This window comes from Serinus canaria, chromosome Z, assembly GCF_022539315.1.
Source record: "Serinus canaria isolate serCan28SL12 chromosome Z, serCan2020, whole genome shotgun sequence".
NCBI classification, from domain to species: Eukaryota; Metazoa; Chordata; class Aves; order Passeriformes; family Fringillidae; genus Serinus; species Serinus canaria.
Genome location: NC_066343.1, coordinates 39,033,513 through 39,058,682, shown reverse-complemented (window position 1 = coordinate 39,058,682; position 25,170 = coordinate 39,033,513). Strand labels below are relative to the sequence as shown.

At 37.9% G+C, this 25,170-nt stretch overlaps 1 protein-coding gene across 6 annotated transcripts in view; it reads left to right on the top strand.

The window, feature by feature from the left end:
* Positions 1-25,170, top strand: part of NTRK2 (neurotrophic receptor tyrosine kinase 2) — a 196,123-nt gene that overhangs the window by 8,841 nt on the left and 162,112 nt on the right. For all 6 annotated transcript variants that reach the window (XM_030237198.2, XM_009097988.4, XM_018922996.3 and 3 more), the window contains exons 2-5: positions 9,370-9,444; positions 9,676-9,747; positions 15,711-15,779; positions 18,738-18,892. In XM_030237198.2, coding sequence (XP_030093058.1) covers positions 9,370-9,444; positions 9,676-9,747; positions 15,711-15,779; positions 18,738-18,892 — 371 coding nt within the window. The remainder of the gene's footprint in view (positions 1-9,369; positions 9,445-9,675; positions 9,748-15,710; positions 15,780-18,737; positions 18,893-25,170) is intronic.

The following is a 25,170-nucleotide window of genomic DNA, read 5'->3' as shown; positions in this document are numbered from 1 at the left end:
CTGGGGTGAGGGACAAGAGCAAGACCTTCCTTTTAGCAAGCTGGGATATAGTGAGGGATAAACTGATTTTGTGGTCCTAGGTGAACCATTTCAGCAGGCATGTGAAGAGCTGCTCTGCTAGAAGCAGAGCATAGGTCTGAAGTCTGAACCAAGGTCTGAACCATGTGAGCATCTTAACTGCTGGTCCTGTATGGTGCACAGATGTGGGCTTGCCTTGGTTCTCCCTGTCTGAGTTGCCTTCTTTGGCATAGAACATTCAAATGTGCTTTTGGGTCAAAGAGCAGGACAGTCTGTTTAGCTAAGGAGCTGTGATGCTTATTCGTGTAGTGCGGCAGCTGAGTCCTGCTCCTGCTTCACTGAGTGTTAAATTACAGCCAAAATGAGAACAGCACAAACAGGTAAGGTGGAGATTGCTCTCTTTCAGATGGCTTTGTAAATATGGTATCTTCTGAGAGACTGGAATCATGTTTCCTTAGGGAAATGGAGAAATTGAATCTGGTGCCCCAGATGCCACTGGAGCATTATTTACAGCATTTCCTCCAAATGTGTAGTTTGCAACCTCATAAAAAGATATCTTTTTTTTTTTTTTTTCCCTCTTCCTCGCTCACTAGGTAGGTGAATAATCTACTGCCTATTAATCTCCTATTCTCCTCTCCAGTCTTGCCTCTTCTAATTTTTAGAAAGAGGTTTTGGAACACATTATGCATACAGTGACCTGGTAAACTTATGTACTGTACCCTCCAGCTGGGAGCAGTTTTGTTGACTCTGTGGGTCTAACTATGTCATGTGTATAAGCATATGTTTGAAGAGTTTTAAGTTTAGAACTTGAAAGTAGTAAGTAAGCATCTTTTTAAGACTCTGTTGTGCACATATTACAGAGTCACAGAATATGCTGAGTTGGAAGGGACCCTCAATGATCACTGAGTCCAGCTCCTGGCCCTGCACAGAGCACCATCCCCAAGAGTCACACCCTGTGCCTGAGAGCATTGTCCAAATGCTTCTTGAACTCCATCAGGCTGGAGCTGTGACCATTTCACTGGGGAGCCTGTTCCAGCACCCAACCAACCTCTGGGTGAAAAATCCTTTCCTAATATCCAACCTAAACCTGCCCTGACACAGCTTCAGGCCATTCCCTCAGGTGATTTAAGGTTTGAAACTATAATGTGTAATATGTAATACATAATACGTAATATATAATTAAAATAAATGCTTACGAAATAGTGTATTTTCCTTACTTCAAAAGTATAACAACAAATAACAGCCATGAACAGGCTTTATGAGTACAAGCTGATCACAGTCTAGAAGGAGCATTGCATATATCACATAGCAGAACAAACAGAAATACTAAAAGAAAACTCAAAGTCACAGGATGGTTGTCTGGGTGTACCATTGTGACAGAGAATTTGCTCAAAATCAAACTGGCCTATTACAGGAATGAGGAAAGGAAACAGTAGCAGCAATGTGGCAGTCAGCACAAGTATTAGAAATATTCTGGATTCTGAAAATTGTGCATAATAAACACATCATTATGCTAATATATGCAGTGCAAGTAAGAAACTACTTATATTAAATGAGGAACAGGATTCCTCAAGTGGAATAATGCTAATAGAAGAAGCTGTGAATTCAAAAGCTTGGCCAGCTACAATGAAAAGTGGACTATACTATAATGTAAATAAATGTGCTAAAGTGAAATAGGAAACTGTGAAGAGCACGGAAATGTGAAACAGTGAAGAATGCATCTGAAAGGTGCATCTGGAGGATGCATCAAAAAATGATGTTGAAACGTTCTCTGAAAAATGCATAGACTAAATTTAAGCAGTAAGATTGGTGTCATCATATTGAAAGTGGCAACCTCTCCTGGTCCTAGACAGCATGAAGTAAACGTGGAAAAGGACAACCCATAACCCTTTTGGAATGCTTCAGTAACATAATGCGAAGTTCTATTCATGTATGTTTTTCATTAATAGACAACATCAGTAGACAAGAATGTCTTGGAGAAGACACAGATCTGTGATTAGGGCTGCAGAGGATGTTTCACAGGTCTTGGAAGGGAGTCTAGGAAACCAGTTGTGAGCCATAGCAGCAGATGGTATCATCTGCAGAGTGGGAAAACATCTACTTGTTGGGTTCTCTATGTAATAATTACACGGAAAAGAGGTAGAGGTTATGATCACATGTAGGCTCTCAGGACTTAAATAAAAACAGAAGAAAAACTTTTTGCTGGCTAATGGAAAAGAGACTATGTTTTGAGATGTCAGGAGTCAAATTGTTCAGCAAATGTAATGTATTAACAAGATATAGATGGATTTTCCTGGATAGAGGGCTTTAATTTTCGCTCCATCCTTTGGAAGTACTGCCTTTTGATCTGTGTCTGGCATGAAGTGCACTGCATGCAGTGAATGAGACATTAAACAGGGCAGCAGTTGCAGATATCTGTCTTGATGATCCAATGATCCAGAGCAGACTGATTGGAGTATTTGATATTCTAATAGCCAGTAATTTTAAACTGAATAAAGCCAAATATTAATGTCAAACAGTGGGAATTGTATATGTGGGAGAAGACTGACTTTAAAGGAGATTTTGGAAGGAATGTCTTATGTTGACTGAAAGAGTCAAGGAATACTGAATATGTCAGAACCCAGAGACAGGAAAAAACTGTTGTGGGGAATACTGCTATTTATCAGAAGTACTATCTAATTCCAAAGGATGTGCAGCTGCCTAAGACATCTCTTCCAGAAAGTCACTGAGTATGGGCACCTAAAAGAAAGAGAATTCCAAGGTTTTGACAGCAACCAAGAAGCTTTAATGTTTTAATTCACTGAGGGACTTAAAAAGATGCATGTAAGGAATGGCTGTCTGAAATCTTACTGTGCTCTTGTGGATTGGATGTTTTTCCATTTTCATTTGCATCAAGGCCAGTGACAGCTATAGAGATCATGTATGCAAGTGCTGAAAAGAGAGTATTTGCATTACTACTTTTTAAAAACTAGGTGGTTCTGCAGGAGAAAGAAGTGTCACTTATATTTGTATTTATTCATTCCTTTGAGATGTTCTTTCATCCTTACAAGGAAATAATAGCATCATTGACAACAACAATAATAAAGATTAGTCTTATGGCTGCTTTCTGTTGAGAAACAATGGAAAGCCACCTTCACTACTTTCCTTTTGTGTGTTAATTTACTGTGTGATTTTTAGCATATGTATTATAAAGGGTCTGTATGGGAGTTTAAGCCTCATCCTAGCAATCTGCATAGATTATTTCATACACGGGGGATGAAAATGTGTTTTGAAGATAAGTATAAGGTCAGAGATTTGGATATATCTTTTAGAATAATAGGTCATTGTTTGGTCTTCTGACAATAAAAAGGAGTATCAACATTTCCAAAATATCTTTGCTAAGGAAAAACAAGTCTGTAGCTGTCATGTATTCCTGGAAAAACATCAAAAATTTATGTCTTGATGCAACATCAAATGTACAAACTTGGGGTCTCTAAATGGAGAAAATACTTAAATAAGCTCTGCATGCATTTGGGGGAAAGTAATTCTGAAGATGGAGCTTGTCAAGAGCATAAATCTTAAATCTGAAAGCTGCATGAAATGTCTTGAGAGTTTGCTTGATTTGGTAGTCTGCTCTCTGAAGAGAATAAAGCAATCACCTTGAAGTGAAACTGAAAACTTAAGACCAAGGGTATATGATGTTTCATTTTCCCTGTCTTACAGTAACTTTCTTTAAACTTTGCATTCCAGGCATATTCATTTATTTTTACTTTTGCCTTCATGCTGTGAAGCGGCAGCTGAGGTTGGCTGTAAACTTCCCATTTTCCAGTCATGGACTTACCATTTTCCAGGCAGTTGTAGTCATTAGCAAGAGCACAGATTTGCTCCTGGAGTGCCAAAACAAGATTGGTATCTCCACTGAATTCCTGCTTTCTTCTGCTTTAAACTGGTGGGTTGGCACTAATTGTTCAAGATGATGGCTTTGGAGAATCAATTTGCAGTGGCAGCTATGTGCTACTAATTGGATAATAGTATACTGTTGTGGCACAGAATGTCTGGGCCCTGTTGCCTCCTGGCAGTTGACACAGCCACACATCAAGAACAGGGAATTCTTGAAATTAACTGATCTCTGACACGGCCTGTGAGATGTTGAGTTCCAGTTTGTCCTGAACAATGCATGACCTGAGTATGGGATGTGTGTAGTGCAGGATTTGCTGAAAAAATGTGCCTGCCTGTGTCTGTAAAGAAAGATCCCAGAGATAATTATGTTGTCTCCAGAGCTGCTGTACTGGCACGTGGAGAGCTATTTCCTGAACTCTTCTGTGACTTGTGGTTAAATACTCTAAATGTGAGGAAAAAGCCTTAGGGAACCTGTGATAGTGGCAACCAGTTTTTCACTCTTTGAAACTCAGGGTGATTCATGGTTTAAAACAAACAAACAAAAAACCAAAACAAAACAAGGAAAAAAACTCTAAAAACCACTGCAGCACTTGCTCAGAATTTGTCAGGAGACACTGGGCAGCCAAAGGAGGAGTCAAGCACTGGTACAATTTCTGAATGTTATGTAGGTCCACCGTGGATAGTCTTGACGCACTGCATCTTTCCTGAGTTATATGGCATGCTCCTCTAGCAGTAGAGTTTCTGTTTCCTGAAAATTTTCCTCATTAAATCTCGTACTTATGGTACCAGATGGAGGAAGCAAAATAGAATAAAATAATTGGAGTAAGCTTGTGTATTTGTAGAATATTTGCTGGATTTGGGTGTCTGTATCACATTCATTGCTTGTTAGGCATTTCCTTCCCAGAGGAAGGTTAGTCCTATGCAGGAAGATTTCTTGATTGTGCAGAGATTATAGGATTGATGCCTACATCTGTCTGAAACTTTACATTCCTGATATGCAACTTGTGTAGCTCTGTGCTTCATTTTCCATTGAGAGTTTGTGGCACTTCAGCATTATTTTAAACTTGGTTTCAGAGGGGCTACAAATGTAACCCCGTTCAATATGCCAGGTTTCATTAAGTATTGTATCAAGTTTACAAATTTTATGTGATCTTAATGTGTAATAATGAATCAGTCTGCATTTGTTGAAAATGCCTCTGAGTTTTAGCCCACCTTTTAAAGAACTTGGTATTACATTTGAATTTGTAAGTAGATATGGCACCAGGGAAGATTGCAATGTTTAATTCTCAGTATTAACATACAGCTCTCACAGTAGTCTAGACTAGGGACATATGTGACCTGTCATTAAATGGTAATTAATCTACTGACAGTTCAATGTCTGAAGTGTGCTGCCTTTGTCCCCTAAAGACTTAGTGAAAAAAACAACTTGGAATATAAAGTTTTTCTATAGTTCAGAGTTCAGTTCATTTCACCAGTGAGTGTTTATTAACTTTAAAATCTTTTTTTGTATTAACTAGAGCTAGACATATAATTGTTTTATTTTTTGGAATGTTAAGAAAATATGTTTCCCATAAAGGGAGTTTTTTGGCAACAGAAATACTTCTGGAGCTGCACTACAGTGTTATTTGCTTGCATCTATGTTGTTAAGCCTAGCATGTGCTAGTTTTTTTCCAACATGTCCTTATAGCTCCAGATGGAGTAGTATACCTTAACATACATTAAGCAGGAGGAAACAGAGTAAGTAAGTTAGGAAAGCATATTTCTGCTGGCCTTTTATATTCAGGTTAAGGAAAAGATTTGAAAGTTGGCATGGAATCCATTTTTGAAATTACTAAGGAACATTAAATAATCTAGAGGGCTTTAAACACCAGAACCCACTTTCTCTTCATGCTTTTGCAGTTCAGAAGTTGCTTCACTGATGTGAAACATAATCTGTATTTTTAATTTTTATAATGAGCATAAGCGAAGACCACCATCTCTCAAAGGAAATCTTACTTGGAGGAGTTTACTCTTATATATAAGGATTTTAAATTATTGTTTCCAAAATGTTGTGACAGTGGTGAACTGTGAGTGTGTGACATTATTCAGTAGCTGCTGAAGTGTGGTGAGACGAACATGCTGTTGTAGGTTGCAATGTGCAACCTAGGTGTGTGACTCTGAATCCCTTCATTAGAATTATTCAGTAGTTGACAATGGTAAGATTAAATTAAGGGTCTGAAGACAATTGTTGTTTACTGATTACTCATTGAAGGAGATGCAGAATGCTACAGTATAATCAAGCAAATAGCTTTGTAAGCAGCTAAGGGCTTGATTTAGACGTGGCAGCCAGTATTTGTGAACTGATATATGTGGTCTGTCTGGTGCTATCCAGCCAGGTTCTGGCAGTGCAACAGTGCTGTGGTGTGCAGTGGGAGCTTCCAAGCTCTTCACGTGACTTCAGCCAGCTGTGAGTCAGTATGTTTTTCTCTTGTGCTACAGTAAAAATGTTCCGTTAAAGAATAGGGTTGATATTCTTAAGGGCAGGCAGGCAGGCAAATTACATTTCTCCGTGTCGCCCACTCCAAGTCAAAGCTTTTAGAGTATTAATGTTTGATGATAAGTAACATTAAGGTAAAGTCGTTGTGAAGAAGGTAAAAATAGACTTCAGTAAGGGAGAGGTTTTATTTCAGATCTCCCTCTAAATTAAACAGAAGAGCAATTTCTCTTATAGGGTACAACTACATCATTCTACTTTTTTCTTTCTCACTGCTGTGACATAGCTGCAAAGGTTTAGCTTGAAACAGACTTGTTAAGTGAATAGGGAAGTGTAAGAGGATGTGACCTGCTTGTGGTAAATTATGTCTGTCCACTCTTTCTTCACGGATTTCCAAGTGAATTTTTCTTTACTGTTGTGATCTGTACTGAGAGTGCTTTTGCAAGTGTATTGCTGAGGAGTTATTGAATTAGTTGCACTTGGACAAAAGTTCTTCTGGGTCCCAGCCAGTATGGTTGTGGAAAAGTGATGGTTTCTTTTGGTTCTTTCAGCTAGAAACTGGAATTATAAATCATTTATCTTAGAGAAACCAGTACCAGCTCAAAGTAAAGAATGCCTTGCTCTCCCCCACCTAGGTTTTCTTCTAAGAGATGCAATAAGAGAAGGAAAGAAGACACCACAAACTCATACTACTACTTCCCAAATATAATTTGTTTGGTCCCTGATGGACCAATACCAATCTTTTTATACAGATTGTGTGCTCATACTAAAATTTGTGTCTGATGTAAATTGTGAAGCATCATTGGCTTTAGCAGAGCTGAACTATTTTACACTGAGGCTTAACAAAGGATGTAATACACTAGCAAATTTTTGTGCAACATTGTAAGTTATGTCAAGTTCTGGAGTTTCTTGTAGTGAGTGGTTCTGGTTAAATATTTATGTGATTAAAATTACAGTATCAGATTTGGATTGGTGATATGTGTGTTTAAGTGATGGACATGTGTTTAAGTGATGGACCTGCGTTTTGGCAGTATTTGTCAGGTTTGGGGTTTTGGTGGTTTTTTTTTTGTTTTTTGGTTTTTTTTTTTTTTTTTTTTTTTGATAGCCTGATTCTTAGCTAGTGCAACTGGTTATTCTGTTTCTTTTCTTTAAATATGAAACTCTTCACACTTTGTGTTTCACTGTCCATTTTCCTCAATATCTGCTCTTATGTGATTTCCCTATCTCGATTTAATCTTGACAGGATTACTGTTGTTTGATAACTGAGCACAGGATGAGGAAGGTACCTTTGAAAGCTCTTGCATAACTTTATTTTAGCATTATATAGTCCAAGTGGCAGAGAAGATGGATGATATTTAACTCAAAAATGAGTTCTTCAGGGCATGTTTAAAGGAAGTATGTTCATTGACTTGCAGGATTCTTAGATGAAGGAATTATTAGATGTTGATATACCATTTCATCACTATTACTTGGCAAAATGCGTAAACTTACCAACCCACAAAAAACCCCCAACCAAACAAAGTAGATTCGTATATATTGAGCAATTAAATTACTCTGTCTTAAAAATTCAGGAAAGGAAACACAAAAAACAAAGGACCCATCTTCTAATGGGTACACTTTGTTAATCTTATTCTGAAAAGTCTTGCAGAGCAGTCGATGTCATATGATGCTGTACTAATGTGTTCCATCTAGCATCATGCATTCTTTTTACTGCCCTTCTTTTTCCCACAGGACAATGGATGCCATTAGGGGAAACTTTTTACTTTTCCTGGTGCATGGTGAGAGCATAGCCCAAGTCAGAACTGCAGCTTTGGAGGAGAGCCCAGCCCAACTTATGGGATTCTCAGGCTTCTGTTGGGATTTAGAAACACAGTGAATTTCTCTTAACAAGGCAATCCATGTACCAGCTCAAGTGCATGGATTGCCTTTGGAAGAGCAATATACCTTCTTACTAATTCACCAGTATTCCCTTTAAATAAATTCCAGAAAATGTTTTGAATGAAGAAAAGTTCTCTTCTAACAAAGAAAGACTCATTCATTTTAGGAGAACCTGCATCTTTGGTTGGTTTGAGATGCATATGAAAGCCCAAGATGTCAATCTCTCTTTAAGTTTTTCTGGGACTGGGCTAATATTTTGAAATGTATGGACTCTTTAGCAAGGCATCTCGTAAATCAGGCATACTTTTCTGCCCATAATGTCTGAAAAATTGCAGTTTCCACTGGTTTCTTCTTCCTGGACTGTGTGATTTCCCCTGTGAAACTTTTTCTTTTTGTAGAAGAAGTAATGATACATTTGCTGTGAGCATCTTAATTTCCAGTCTGTGGGATGTCACTGGATATTCATAGATCTCACATGGTCATAATACAAAGGACTGGCTTGCGTGCCCTCATCCTTTTAGGCAGATATTAAGGATATGAGAGTGGACTCAGTACTTTAGTCTAATACAGCAGTTTCTCGTCTCTTAATTTTTGCTTGTGTGTCTAACATCATGAAGTACAACCTCTCCTTTCTCAATTTTCCTATTGCCACATCTTTTAAAAAGAACTGAAATTACTTTGTGTCAGGGAAAAAATAAGTGTAAAGAGGTGATTAAGTTAACAACATGAGGGAAAAGACTAGGGAAGTATGATTGTTTCTCCTAAGTGGGGATAACTCCAGTACTACCTTTAAACTTGCCCTCACTGTTGTTAAATCCATAGGCTAAGGACATGTGTCTTGGAGAATGGTGGCATTGTATTGTAGCTTTATTAGGCCTTCAGGATGACTTGCTTTCTTCATTTCCCCTGTGTAAAAATGAGCAGCTCCCCCGTCCCACAAAGTACCATTTAAATGATGAGGAAGATTTTAAGTAGCCCTTTTGCTTTGCAGCTGGTCTAATTAGGACTTAGAACTAATTACAGCAGGTCAGCAATCATACATCACTGCATGATTTCCGAACAGTCAGAAAGTCAAGGAAGGATCCACTTACATACTTCTTTCTGTTTTGCTTTTTCAACAGTTACATCGCAAACCAGCCAAATTTGGAAAGTATCAATGACAATGAGGTTGGATTTTATGTTGGACTTAAAAATCTGTGAGTATGAGATACATTTTATACAACTATTTTTTCTTTATTTATTTTATAGAAGCATGTAGAGACCTTAAAAATGTATGCCTAACTTTGTGTTTTACTGAGGAAAGCTGTAAATCTTGCAGCTCAGCCTCATAGAGATTTCATCCAAACTCCTATTTTAATAGTTATTTTCATTACACTTTCCATGATATTTTAATTTAAACATTTTAGCAGCTTTATTTATTTTCCTAGGACTGTGGTGGATTCAGGCCTAAGATTCGTGTCCCGTCATGCATTTGTGAAAAATGTGAACCTACAATACATGTGAGTAAGAATAGTGTCTGCATTCTAAGTCAAAACTGCCCAACTCGTGTTAATTTATTTATTTTTAATTTATTTCTATCTCTTACCATTTGCTTAATTTAAAAATATTTTAACAAGACAGACTTAGAATGGTCTTCTATTGTTAATTGCCCTTAAATAAGACACATATGGTAAGGAACTGGCAGATCATAAGAACCTAATGTGTGAAAAGACCATCCAGTTCATTATTCTGTCTCTAGAAGTGTACTGTGTCTTTTTTGATAAGTTATGTAGCACAAAGGGTGTGTCTCTTGAGGGTATGATGTCCACACTGTGCATCACACTCAGTGACATGGTTTTGACTAGCTCTAGTCTGATTTGATGAGCTGAACATATTTTAGCAGCTGCAGTGCAGGAGATGCATACATGGAGCACAACTAATATTTTGGTGAGTGTGTGTGCCCAGAGATTGTGATACGACTGTGAACTGAAGTCCTAGGGGCGATTCACTTAGAAAGCTCACTCAAGATGAGAACTAATGCACCCAGAACAGAATGTAGAAATGATGTTGCTTTCACACCCAGATGTGATTTCTAATTCATGACTAACAGGAAGCAGAATTTGTACCTGTACAGCTTTTTGACTGTTTTCCTAGATTTGTTATGCTTTAGATTTAGCAAAGGATAAACCGATCAAAGCTCTCTTTCTACAACTTTTGTGCCTTCTGTGTGGGACAGACATAGAGTAGTTCACTTTGCTAGTTACATGGGAAACTGTGGATCTAGACCAGTAAAACACTGAGATCATGTGAGTGGCTCAGTTCCTCACAAGTACCCTGTTTTAGCTAAATATTCCAAGTGTGTGCTTTAGTCCATACATCTTCAATAGATGAACACTAACCTATATTAATATTTAATCAAACCCTTTGCTTTTATCCTAGTGAGATTGGGAAGACATAATCCAAACCTTGGCTTTGTGAGAGACTTCCTTGAAAAGGACAGAACTATTGAACAGAACAGAGGGTTCTGTTTGATTTGATTGCTTTGCTCATAAGGTGGAATCACTTTCAGACTGGTGTTTTCTAAAAAACAGCAATTAATTTGTGTAAGGAAGTGGACTTGAATGTCCATTTGTCTAGACAGTAATTGCTATCCTTAATATGGAGCAGTCACCAGAGGAGTGTGAACCAGATCTTGTGAGCCTGTGAAATTTATATCACTTCATATAGTCATTAATAAAGAGCTTTTACTATAATCAGTTGGTAATATAAAGGAAGGATGTTCCAGAGTAAATTCAAGTGTTTGCCTGTGTAACAGTTGCTCAGTGAATTATGACTGTAAACTATGAAACTCCATAAAGCCAAGTGGATGTGCACTGGCTGTGGAAATATGCAATAAGAACATGCTGTCTGAGGGGCATATTTGCAGAGAAAGATTTAGTGACTCTTCAGGGAAAGAAGTGGGATTCTCTCTCTGTGCAATGAGGCAGAACAAAGCAAATTCAAGTCTGGTATCAAAAGGAATACTGTATAACATTTTTACATCTTTTCCCCATTGCATTAGCTGCTCTGAGGGAATCTATTCGAATACTGTATATAGATTAGGACACCAAATCTACTCATCTTGAAAGATGCTACAGAGAAGAGCAACGGAGCCAGAAGAAGCTTGTAAAGCAAGTAATATAAGGAGGCTCAGACCCTGAGTATGTTCAGTGCAATAAAGAGAAGATTGAAAAGGAACATACATCATTGCAATAGGACAAAGAATAATGATCTGAAAATCAAAGAGGGTTGATTTAGATTAGATATAAGGAAGAAGTTTTTTGCAGTAAGGGTGATGAAACACTGGCACAGGTTGCCCAGAGTCATGCTGGATGCTTCAGTCCTGAAAGCATTCAGGGTTACATTGGATGGGGCTCTAAGCAAGCTGGTGTAGTTGAAGATGATGGAGAGTTGGAACTAGATCACCATTAAAGGCCCCTAAACTATTCCATGAATCTATGCTTCTGTGCTTGTCTTATCTTTAAAAGAAGAGTAGTTACGATGAGGAAAGGAATCAGTTCTCTCCATGACCATGAGTACAGTGTGACAAATAATGAATTTAGTTTGGAGAAAGATCAATAGAATTTTGGAAGACCTTTCCAGCTGTCTGGGCAGGTAGACACCACAGAAAGAGTGATAACTGCTATGATCCTCTTTAGAGGTTTTTTTGCCTGTTGCCTTAGGGAAATTGGTTTCATGCCGTCACAAAGTGTGTCTGTCTCCAGTGTTTGCTTTTAACCAAAATTTACACAGGTAAACAAGTTTTCGGAAAACTGACTGTTGAACAGAACAGAGAGACCCTATCAAAGTTACCACTTAAGGGGAAAGTATCACTGTACATATGTGAGCTGCTAGGCTTTACAGAATCCAGTTGGGTAAGATGCATTTAAAGTGTTTCAGCTGTAGGAGGAGCTTCATTTGAGCATGCAGTCAAACTGGGAGTATGTAGCTGCTAGTAAGCAGACTTTGGTAGAGCTGTAACTCATGAAGCTCCTTGTTAGAAACAAATTAGACTGACTTGACATCTGTTCGGTTGATGTAGATGAGTTCTTGATGCAGAATACTTACATTATGAACCAGGAGATTATCCAGTCTCGTATTGTGTTTTCTTTTGGTGGGGATTAAGTAATATTGGCAGATACAGGATAAGCCCAGATAAGATGGAAAATATTAAGTGGCACCAGCTGCTCTAGATGCACAGGACAAGGCAGTAAGTATAGAGGTATTTTTTACCGAGGCTGATCTGTTATCCTGCAAAATGCATTTGTTTGTTTTCTTTGGCAAGTCATTATGCACACTAAAATGTTTCTGAAAGCCCCAGAGAATCGTGGCTTGTTGTCATCAGCAATAAAAAGCCTGTTGACTGCCTATGAAGGAAGTATAGTTCCTGTCGTGGTTGGGACAGTGAAAACTGTTAAGCACTAAAGGAATTTCATTTTGCAAGGGTAATGTACAATACATGTCTTTGAGAAGTCTTACATTTTATTTGGAAACAAAAATTTTTTGCTATCCCATAAAGAAAACAAAAAACATTTTTCTGAAGATTGAGGTAACTTTATAAGCATTAATTTTGCTGTGATACGTTACAGCTTTCTTTTTTGTTCTATGAAAAATCTTTTGATGTGGTTAAGCAGCTATATTATATAAAAGTAGTATTTATTTTATGAATCATACAAGAGTATCAGTTTAAAAGAAGTCTATTAACATGCATTTTCTCAAGCTCTTTTTTGTCATTTCATTATTTTCTTGGGAAAGCATATGTAGCTTAGGTATCCTTCTAAAATTATCTATCATGAGAAGATTTGAGTAATAACATAAACAACAGGAAAACAAATATCCTAATAAATACTATTAAAGTGTAATTAATAGCCTTGCTCATCTAATTTTGGTGTTTTCACTGCTTGTAGACTCAAGTTAGCCGACAGTCTCATTTTACTAGTGCTGTAGTCTGTAAGCTTATTTGCTGCTAACAGTAATGGACCTGTGTAATATGCATGCATGGTATATTGCCAGTGCCTTTAAATGTGAAAACATTTCACAGCAAGTGCCTATTTACAAAAACTTTTAAAAATAGTTGTTGTTGTTGTGTGCCAGCCTGCGTCTAAGTGCATCGCTGAATCATAGATTGTGAGTGTAGGGTATGTATACAGCTCGAGGTATCAAAATGTATTTGTATCTCTACACCTGTATTCAGGTTTAGGTAAGGCAGCCAAGGGAAACCATTTGAGATCAACCTTGCAGCAGATTTCCCCTTTTTTCCACACAGGGCTGGTTCCAGCCATAGGCAGAGCAGGGTGTTGCCTGTGGAGGGAGACTGAGTGTAGCAAAATGGCCATGTCTTCAACTCTCCCCCAGCTCTCCTTAGATCTGTTCCCTCCTTTCTTGCCTCCCCTTTTTAGAAGCACTGTAAGTGATAGAACTGTGCCCATGATGCTAGCTCTGTAAATCTTCATGTGGTTTCTTAGTCTGGTTTTGCTCTACTCATATTGGCACTGGTTTGCTTTTAGCTGAATTAGGGCTAGCAAGTTTAAAGTGAGCTTGATATTTTCATGTAAAATACAGGCATACTTTTGACTGAATCTCGGTCCTCTCCTTAAGTTTAGCTTTAGGGCCAGGCTCTGTACTCTTGACTTTTTTTTCTTCTATAATAAAAAAGCCCTTAGAACCTCACATGTATTTTCTTTGGGCTTCTTGCTGTGGTCTTTTTGTGTGCAGTTGAATTGGGAAATTAATTCATATTCTCTTTCCATGAAAGTGAAAGTGAGATCATGAACTACTTCAACAAAACCCCAGCAGTGATTTTTTTCACTTAACATGAATTAAGGAGACCACAGTAGGCATCTGTGTAGTCAATAATAAGGGATACTTTTTTGAAAAAAAAATATATATAATTAAATTTACTTTCAAAGTATTGCTTAAGGTGATAAATTTACAGCAGTGGTCTGCAGGTAAAGCTCACTGTATATCTGGTTGTCTTCTGGGAAAGGTAGGATTTATTTATCTGCGGGTAAGAGAGGCATGCCTTGTCTGGCAGTACCACAGGGGCCTCCATACATGCTGCTTGTCAGTATGGGAGCAGGAGTAATCCTCCTGTGTGGTGAGTGAAGAATTTCCCATGGATGGATGGGGTTTGATGTGGCTCCGTGTTGGACACAAAGCCCAAGTCAGTTTGAGGATCCTGGTTCTTTTATTCAAACCCCCAACACAAAGCATGTGCATAGTAGGAAAAAAATGCATAGTGACAGTTTTGCTTAAACATAACTTTTGTTCTATATGCTTAAACATAACTTCTGTTCTATTGCTCCTTATTGTTGATTTGTCTGATCAGGGTCCCTGAGTTCAGCTGACTAATGAAATAGTAGTTCTTGTGTTTTGTTCTCACATGTAAGGACCAGTCAGTTTGAAACTTCAGGATCTTCTTTGTCAGAAGGAATCAGTAATGAAGGATAATCTCTTTGATTCTGCTCGAAACATTTTTAGAATATCCAGCTTGTAATTTCTGTGAAAATTATCTGGTACTCAAAGATTAACATCTGAAAGTTTGGAAGTAAACACTGTGTTCTTTAATCAGATAAAAAAAAAGATATTTAAACCCAGGGTTTAGATGCAATGCAACACTAAGTGTGGAGCCCCTATGGCACCTTTCTAACACCACATAAAACTCTTGGTATTTTGATTCATAACACCAATCTGTGCTTTACTGCTGGCAGTTAAACAGTTTACTGCTCTCACTATCTTTAATTCATAGATTGATAAGACTGTACAAAAACAGCATTTTTTTGCTTTGGGGTGGAGAAAGTAGTTTTGTAAGCTGTGAGGGGAGGAGTATTTCTGGTTCCGATCAACATTTCTTTGCTCTGCTTAATGGGAGAAGACCTTTCACTTAATTACCACTGGAAACCGTAAATGCTTAATTGACATAAAAAAGCCCAATACAGGCATTTTACAGTTTTCCTTTTGATCTTCCGTGTGGGTGCGTATTGCACATGCAATTTGAAAAGAGCAACTAAAAAGCTCTGATGTGGATGTGTGCTAGCATGTGAGGAGGGCTTATATGAATTCAGAGTTTGGTGCAGCATCAAAGAAAGGGATACACCCATTTCACATTAATAAATTGAGCATATAATTAACATCTGGACTTTACAAAATACTTTTGAAACACAGTTAAATCTGCTGCTTTTCTGCAATTGACAAAGTGCTAAAAATGAAAATATTGATCCCTGTTGAGTTTGATTTTGAATGTTCTTGACATTAGATGCTGACTGGACTCAAGCCTTTGAAACCCTTCAAGCCATCAAGACTGAACACTACCCTTTTGCAACTGGAGTCAAAAGCTTTATAGAGCTAGTTCTAGTTCTTAATTGCTTTTTCAAGAGAGACAAACTGTATTTTTAGTGTAAGAAGAAGCAATTCTAATTAATGCAATCTTTCTCTTTTGCCATAGCAATTTATCCAGAAACAAGCTCTCGAGTTTGTCCAAGAAGCCTTTTCGCCATCTGGGTTTGTCTGATCTGTAAGTTGTCATTTCTTAAAATATAAGTTTATTTTTGGCTGGAATGGAAGAATAACACTTCAAAGTTTGTTCTCTTGAAGGTAGAGGAATTAGAAGTGCAGTTCTGGTCCAAAGAAAGCATCAATTCTGAACACTTAAATGCAGAGAAATTTTCATTCCAGGGCTTCAAGAATGTTAGGTATATATTTTAAAGCAATGTAGAAGGAAGCCTCTTCCTTCAACTTTAGGATATATTATTGTGAGATTATTTCACACAAAACTACTGGTGTTTATTTAAGTATTTGAACTAGTGAAAATACTGTCTTTCACACATATTCATATAAGACTGTCTCTCATATTCTTATAGTGGTGTGGCTGGCTATTTAAGAGTATTTTTATTTTCTCAAATTCTTGAGTTGCGCTATGCTTTATGTACTTGATTAGCAATGAAAGCACTGGTAAACAATTCTTTATTGATTTTTTTCCATACTAACATTTTTATTCTCTGTTACATCTGCCATATTTTCTTATTGATACATGTTCCAAAATTTTGGTCATCTTGTTCATTCTCTGCTAATATGCAGAGAGCCTGCAGGACTTCTGGTGGCTGCAGAGGAGAGGGAGGGGACTCTCCTGGATCTCAGAGCAGAGTCAGAATTTGTCCAAAGTGCCAATCCAAGTATGAATTGCCTGACATGCAATCCTAGTCTTCTTCTGGTGAATTCCAGCATGTGAGAAGTGAAATGCGCAAATCTCAGTGGCACAAAAAGAGGTTATGCCCCTTAGGTATATTTTGTTGATAATTAAGTTGGTATAATTATTTTCTTTATGGCCCTGGGAACACTACTCAGTGGAATATTCTTTAATAACCTGAGTTGAGCTCTCTAATGAGGAGACTAGCTAGTTGCAAAGCTCTCCCATTGCTCCATGTCCTTTGTTGTTCTGTTGCTTCTGCATGAAGAACCAGGACAAATGTAGTGGGACTGAACCAGATATGGGGAAAATGGATAATGTGAAGGTTAAAGAGAGTACTGTTTGAGATATGGAGACAATGCATGATGATGTACAAGTTGAGAGAAAAAAGGGATACAAAATTGAGGTAGAGTGTTGTGGGCTTGGGAGAGGGAGTGTAGGACTAGAAGAACTGAAGTTATGTAAACAAATGTTGTGATAAAGTGAGATAAACAGATGGGGGAAATGAGGAAAAGAAAGTGGAGGGATAAAAGCAGAGCCTGAAAAGAGAAAAAGCAGTGATGAAATCATAGTTGAACAATTCTGTTGATAAGTGTTTAATACATAGCTGCAAGATCAGAAACAGGAGAGAAGGAAGTATGTTGGTAGGTGAATCTGAGATATGAATTTTGCCATAAATAGCTTCTGAAGAACTTCCCCTCAATCTGACAAACAAGTATGTTTGTCCTGTCAGTACCTTTGCATATCAAAATGTAAAGGGATGAGAAGTTTAGAATAAAGTGAAGTAGAGGATAGTCTCCAGGTATTACAGAGAAGGAGATTCCACTTTGGAACGTTTCTTCTAGAACAAATGAACTGCAGCCATAAAATTAGAGCAAACAAGCTAAAGACTAGGAATTTGCTTACTATAGGTCAGAATTTTTCTTTCACACAAGTGTCTGTAGAGGGGCATTATGTGTCCAGCACCCTGCCAATGATGTGCCTAACTCCTTAAATGGGTTTAGCACAAAATAAAGCACTAGAAGACAACTGCTCAGCCATTGGTCAAGAGAAATTTCTCTTTACCGGGAAGCCATAGGATGAAAGAGAAGATAGAAGTAAAAGTCACTGCTTTGAAAATGCATGAGATAGGCTTTGACCCAAGGAGTTACCATGTTCATATTATGTCTTGTGCAAACAATTTTTGTTCATGCTGCATGGTAAAGTCCAGAGGATGACTTCTGTGAATACAAATTGATCCTTCAGACACTTGTGAGGATCCCTGGAGTTGTTTCTCCCCAAAGAACTTGAGATGGCTTTTGGGGGAACTGCTCTAATAAGACAATTTTTTCATTATTTGCACACTTCATGTCTTCAGGAGGCATTTGTGAGCATAGATTCTGCAAGAAACTTGAGCTTCTGTGCATCAAAAATACCTGTGAAACTTTGTGGCTGTTCTGGTAATGAAATGCCTTGAACAGACACTTGCTCACCCACTTTATTGGATCTTGTGTATGCCAGTAGAAGGAAAAATAATACTGGTCACTCTTTATGTAGATATGTTTTTGTTCATATTTTACATGCATGTAATTGTATTACACTGTTGTGTAGTTTTATTAAGTGTTAAAACTGCAATTTGTTAAGTTTGCTAACCTGTGGTTTAAGTTTCATGCATGGTACTGTATCAATTTCAATTTCAGGGCCAATTTTTCATTTAGTATTTCTTCATGACATTGCCTGCAGTTTTACTGTGAGGTTTTTCTAGAGTGTTGTAGCAGATGAATTTTAAAGATTTGGCAAAATCCTTTTTTGTGATTAAAGCTGGTAAAGTGTGTATAATCCAAGAATTTACCACTCCACAGCAGTAAACCATTTCTGAGGTAACTGAGTGGTGGCTCATGTGTAGAAGAGATGAATTCTAATCACTTCCTGATTTATTAAATGAAACGGATCTTCTTGAGAGGCCGTTCTCCATGGGCTCCTGCCTTAGACTGATGAATTTAAAATAGTAGCCAAATCCCTTGTGTGGTCTCTCCTGCCTATGATATTCTGGGCCCTCAGTGGACGCAGCACTTAACTCTTTACACGGAAACTGTTAAGTTGTTAACTTACTCTGCACTGAGCTTACCAGGGGTGCATGTGTTATGTCTCTTAATTAAAGGGTTCATCCTACCTTCCTTCACGTTACTAACCAACTTGAGTTTTTGCCCAGCTGAATGCTTGGAGCCCCCCTGCCCCTCATTTTTTTTTTTTCCTATATGCGTGGCACATTTAACCTTCTGAAAAAATTGGTGTTTTTTCCTGTAGGATATTGGTGGATAATCCATTCAAGTGTTCCTGTGAAATCATGTGGATCAAGAAATTTCAAGAGACCAAGTTTTACACAGAAACTCAGGACTTATATTGCATAGATGACAACAACAAGAAGACAGCCTTGCTGGATATGAAGGTCCCGAACTGCGGTAATATTCTTTTAACATAAATCTACTGCTATGTTATTATGAGCTGGGGAAAAACAAACAGGATTTTCTACAAAGTACTTCTCAGGATGTCAATAGTGCTCTAAAGGAAAGGTTGATGGTCTGTCAGTGGTTTTTCGTCCCACATGCGATGGTTCTTGGAACTTCATACAATTACAGAATCACAGAATATCCTGAGTTGGAAGGGACCCATCAGGATCATGGAGTCCAACTCCTGGCCCCGCACAGGACACCCCAAGAGTAACATCCAAGAGCATTGTCCAAATGCTTTTTGAAGTCAGACAGGATTGGTGCTGGGAACAGTTCCATGGGGAGCCTGTTCCAATGCCCAACCACACTCCTGATATCCAACCTAAACTCCCCTGACTCATCTTCATACCATTTCCTTGAGTCCTGTCATTGGTTACAAGTGCGAAGAGATTAGTGCCTGCCCCTCCTCTTCCCCTTAGGAGGAAGCTGAAGACATCAATGAGGTCTTCTGTCAGTCTCTTCCAGGTTAAGTGACCTCAGCCACAACTCGTATGGCTTCCCTCAAGGCCCTTCACCAGTTCATGTAAACCTGTTCGTTTTTCTCTTGATCTTTTAAGAATGTACCATTATTCAAGTGCAGAGAAACAGAATACTGATTATAGGTAGCAAACAAGTATTATACAGAATGCATGTGCCTTTGTTGAACTAAATATTAGTGTTTCCAAACTCAATAGACATTCATAGCTCAATTTTACCTAGTTGAATTTTTTTTCAGGTATTTATAGTTAATGAAGTCTCTATTTTCCTTCAAAAATACTTGTATGAGGGCCGTAGGAAGAAAAGTCTGAACTACATGCAACTTGAGACAAATTAGCAAGAGCTCTGTTCTCCATGCTAGTGAAACTCTAAAGGTTATACAAAAGAACTATATCAAACTTAGGTCTGTGGCATATTGCAACATACTGTTTTCAGATACATGGATTTAGAAAAAAAATTGAAAAATTATATAACAAAAAGGTGATCTCCTTTCCTTTTTTATATAGGAGAATACCTATATAAAAAATTTTTCCCCAGCTGTCCCAGGACCATACACAGGCAGTTTTGCTGCCTGTGTATGGTCTTGGGACAGCTGGGAAAAGGTTTCACTCACTAGCTGGAGATTTCTTCCACTCTGTATATGAGGGGCAGAAATGGGGTTTTTCTAACATGATGTCACATCTGCTGTACTCTAGAAGCAGAGTGGGAAACTTGGGTCCCCAGCAACAGGCAGGCAGGAAGGGAAGAGGGCAAGAGGATCTTCATGGAGGGTTGATTTGCATAGGAAAAGCTATAAATGAATGTGACCTGTAGGAGAAATTACACTTTTTCTCCATCATTGTCCATTGAGCATCCAGCAAAGAACAGCCATGGTGGGGATCATTTCAGGCTCAGCAAGTGCAGCATTTATTGTCAATAATGTGTTTTGTGGCCTCATATCACTTTTAATCTTGTGCCCAGCTTCTTTCTGTGGTGGCAGAAGTGGTGTTAATGTCTCATGCAATCAAAAGATCCCCACGTGTTCCAGGAGTCTTGTGAACTGCTGAGTTGGTCTTGTGTGCTCCAGGATCTGATTTACCTGAAATGAGAGAAATAATACCTAGCTGAGCTAAATGGACCCAACCTTCTGCTCCAGCTGGATGGACTAGAAGGTAGATTAATGAGCTGGGCCTAGAGAGGTCAGCTGTTGGGCTGAGATCAATTATTGCAAAAGAAAAACTCCTGCACATTTTGTAACATTCTTAGCTGGTGCATCTAGAAGCTACCAGATTGCTAGGATTTTCCTTTGAAAATTTTTAATGTTAAATACCCAGAATTAAACCTGTGAGAGATTAGTTCTTTCCCCTGATTTCTTAACCATCTGCAGCCAAAACAGGATTGTCTCTGGGCCCTGGATGCTGTTTAGGTGCATATGTGTGCACACATGCATGCATCCTGTGGGCATATCTTGACTAAAATACTTGTCATGACAAGGAAAGGCGGTACTTTCAAATAGAAGAGGAAAAGGAGGAGGGAAGGTGAGTATATACAAAATTTAAACTGGAATTTGCAGAATGTGTAATTTGCATATGGAAAACATGCTTGTATTTTATTGAAGATCTGAGTGGATGCCAGCAATATGCCTACAAATAATTTATGTTAGATTACAGGGTCTAAATATCACCAAATTTTACATCACTTTTCCTCCCCCTTTTTTTCTTTTGTTTTAGCAGCTGTTTCCTCTTAATTTACTTTTTCAAAATTAACCAATGAAGGACATAGATGTTTAATAAAGATGACAGCACATCTTTTTCCTAGACATAGAGAATGCCTGGTGAAGAGTAATGACCCCCATATTGGTGGGCTGTGTTCTGGAAAATATCTGAAAAATTCAGTGCATGACTCTCGGTTTCAGTATCTTTGCAGGTATTTTTCTGTATTTTAAAGGACAAGACTTAGTTTCAAAACAAAACCACGGATGAAGCTGATATATTTCATTTCCAGATTCTTTTGGGAGGCTAATCCATAGAACTGAAAAGGAAGAGAAATTAAACTTTTGACATATTGAATTTTTTTTCTGTGAACTCTGGGATGTTTTTTAGCTCCCTTTGATGTGAAGAGAAATATTTGGGCATGTAGGCTTCTGCATTTTTTTAGTGAAACATTTTCACTGCTTTTCTAATTTTCTCTACTAATGAAATGGTTCCATCTCATCTTCCTGATGAATTTGTTTCTTCTTCCTTTTTTTTTTTAAATTTGTAAACAAAGCAAAAGTACAGTCTTCTTTGTGTTACTAAGGTGTTGCTTCATAGTGTTATGAAGGAGGCCTATACAGTATGTGATAAATATTTTGATAATAGGTTGTCTTTCTGCTGTGTGCTGTAAATGAATCTTTTGCTGGGAAGTTGGTAGAGGCCAAAGTGGTTTATTGATCCTAGGACTTTGGTTTGTAGGTAATTGATGAGAAAATTAGCAATTTTCTGTGGTGCTTTGCTAACCATTTGTATGGTGGGAGTGTTCAATAATGTGCTGATTAAAGATTGACTGCCATTTAGATGTCATCAACTCTGTGGTTTAATTTCTTGAGGTTTAAAGTCAGGCATGCTCACTATCTAGAAGATCCTTTCCAACTGCAATATTAAAAGTGCCAGTCAATAATTATTTTTCCAACTGCATTTGAAATGTATGTAGATACAATGAAAATTGTAAAATTCTTCTAGGTTTTAGGATCATGTATAATTACTGTGTCAAAGATTTTCAAGTTGCATCACCACAGTAGCAGAGCCTTTTGTGTGTAGAGATGGTGATGTTTAGTTTTGCCATTTTCAGAACATTTGCCAGTTGTCTGTACAGCATGGACAGCACCACCACCTGGGACATCTTTTGTTTCCATCTGGTAAATAGCACTCGTAAATCAATAAAGAGAACTAAATGAGTAAACACTTTATTCTTACTAATGCTTCTAAGCTCTGTTAGTTATTAGCTCCAGTGTCTTAAGTCCTCGGAAGAGAGGCATGTTCTGTGCCTTGGGTAAGGTTACTTTAAAGACTGTCAGTTTGCAGTTCACCTGGAGCTTGCTGAATGCCAAGGAGGCAGGACCAAATCCTTGGGCTGATTGTTGATGTGTTGCTTGCCCCTCTGGCAGACAGTTACTGAGCCATTACCATTGATTTCAGTGGTACAGAAGGAAGACTTTTTATCTTCTGGTGTTTTGGGAAGAGGCGTGGCTTCTATGGCTGTCTCTGCAGTCCTGTACAGAATTTGTATTGCTTTGCATCTCAGTCTGGTTAATGGCATTTTGCCTTATCTGGCCAATTTAGATTTGTATATGGAGATATGATGCCGAATCTGTCTTTCAGTTTCGCTTACTGTGCCAGCTTTGGATGGTTTTATTTTTAAATCAGATTTTGTTTCTTTAGGTGCCTTCTTTCTTATCACTGGTCACATACGCTAGCTGCAATCTACTGAACAGTGTTGCAGATTAGTTCTCTGTGCTAGTTTGCTTTGCATATCACTGAGGTATGTTCAGAATGGCTGGCTGTTTACATCTGCAGCCTGTCAGCAGAGCTGTTGTCTTGTCTAAGACCTATGTGATTTAATGAATGCTCATATTCTTTGCCTGTCTTTTCTCCTGCACACAAACTACTGTGGTGTTGCTCTTAATGCATACTAGGATACTTGTGTATGACTGAAAAAATTTTAGAAGTTGTTGTAATGTAGAATTTCAAGTTAAAGTAAGTGCTTGCTCATTTCTTACTTGTTGGGGAAACCCATGATTTTTAACAGGCAATTGCTCAGATGACTGAAAATGGACTGGAACTGGGTCTGGCTTCATTTAAGCCTGTTTCTGGTGATTTGGTTTTTTGAGCTAGAGGAAATGAGTAAGCGGCAAAACAAGACTGGAGGCAGGTGGTTATAAATTCTAAGAAGGAATAAAGGCAAACTGAAGGATTGACACATTTGTTTCTTTGAATTTACAGAAAAGATTTGTACTATCACTGAGCCAATAAAGTAAGCATTAGATCTTAAGCAATCGCAGTACAATGCAGTCTAAAACCACAAGCAAAGGCATAATCCAGTGCGTGTTGACATTCTTTTCCACTATCAGCCAGATTTTACTGATAAGACTATTAGAAGAAGAATATTAGAGGCAGGATTGAGTTTTTAAAAAGCCTAAATGTTCTCAGTGTTTATGTTTCAGAATATTCATGGATTCTCTGGCCTGCATTGTTTATTTTGGCACAAGAACTAGATGTGGTGCATGATGTGTGGTAGCAAACTCTTTTTATTATCTCTGTAGGAGTTTTAATTTTTATCTGTGATCATAAGCTATGTGAAAAACTTCATTTTTTGTGAGACTTTGACAGTAATGGAGTTTCAGTATTGCTCTCAAGTTGAGTTAAAATTTTCCAAACTTAATTAGAAGAATTTTCTAGCTTGTGGAAATAACCAAAATTTTATGGAGTTTGAAAGGCAACAGGAATCCCATATTCAAAGATACATATATAACTTTCTTCCGAACATGCAACATTTACCTATTTGTGAATCAACATCAGCTTTCATACAGATGTTTAGATGTGACAATCTATGTAAATCAGGGATTGTGAATAATGATAGTTGAGCCACATGTGGCATATGTGAATATCCCATATTAAAAAAAGCTGATTTTTGTTTGATAATAATGATTCAAGTTCTGCTTTAGAGTCAACAAAGGAGATTTGTAATACAAAGTAAATTAGAAATAGAAAGAAGTGAAGCATTATCCAAGGGAAAGAAGTGTCTCTGAACTTATGACGTGCAGGTTTACAGAGGTACTCTCTGTGCCTGACTTGATACATCTGTGTAAGGGCGGAGTACTGATCTGCTAAGGAGAACAGCTCTTTGACTCTTTTCTGGTGATATTCTTACTCTGTCTACGTGAAGGCTGATGACTAGATAACTCTACCCTGAAGTCTAAAGAAAGTACTGTTTTCTTTAAAAGGGGAATCCTTTCTTCAAGGCATCCCTTCAATAATATATTTGGCACATGATATACTTGGTACCAAAAGTGAAACCCATCATTTAAATAATTTTATTTTGTTCTCTGAAAATGTTCCTGTTTCACATGTTTATCATGTTGCAGCTTTAGGCAGTTCAGCATTATTTTGAGTACTTTCTGGACACACATGAAATTCTACAGATAACAATACTGAAATTGCATTGCATACACTTGGTGAATAATATGCTATTTGTTATAGGTTTGCTTAAGCTGGTTTGGGCCTCATTAACTTACACTGCAAAGGCTGTTTAACTATCAGTTCATCTGTTAAGCTTGTGTCTGACATATTCAGCCCAATGGCACTACCTTTCCTTTGAAAGCTATTGTGGATCAACTGTAGCTTAAATGCCATGTTAGAGCAATTTCACCAGGTGTAGTTTCATTTCCTTAGCCATTCAGAAAACATGGTTGGATGCTTTCATGATACTACTAGCAAGAAAATTGTTGATAAGGTTGATAGTTTCTGTAAAAACACTTCATCTCAAAATTCTTGCAGAAAAAGTGTTTATATTATTGCTGGGGACCAGGTAATAATAAGCAAGATCCTACTTTATTCATCACCTTCCTATTACAATCCAGACTATACCTAAGGGTCTTAAAAGAAAGGTCCTGGGAAGAAGTTAAGGAGCTGATGTAAACCTTGGAGATGTAAGCCCTTCATCTGGTTTGAAATACCAGCAGTGACCTTCAGAGCTTCTGTAGAGGTTGACTGCAGATGACAACTTGGTGTCCAAAG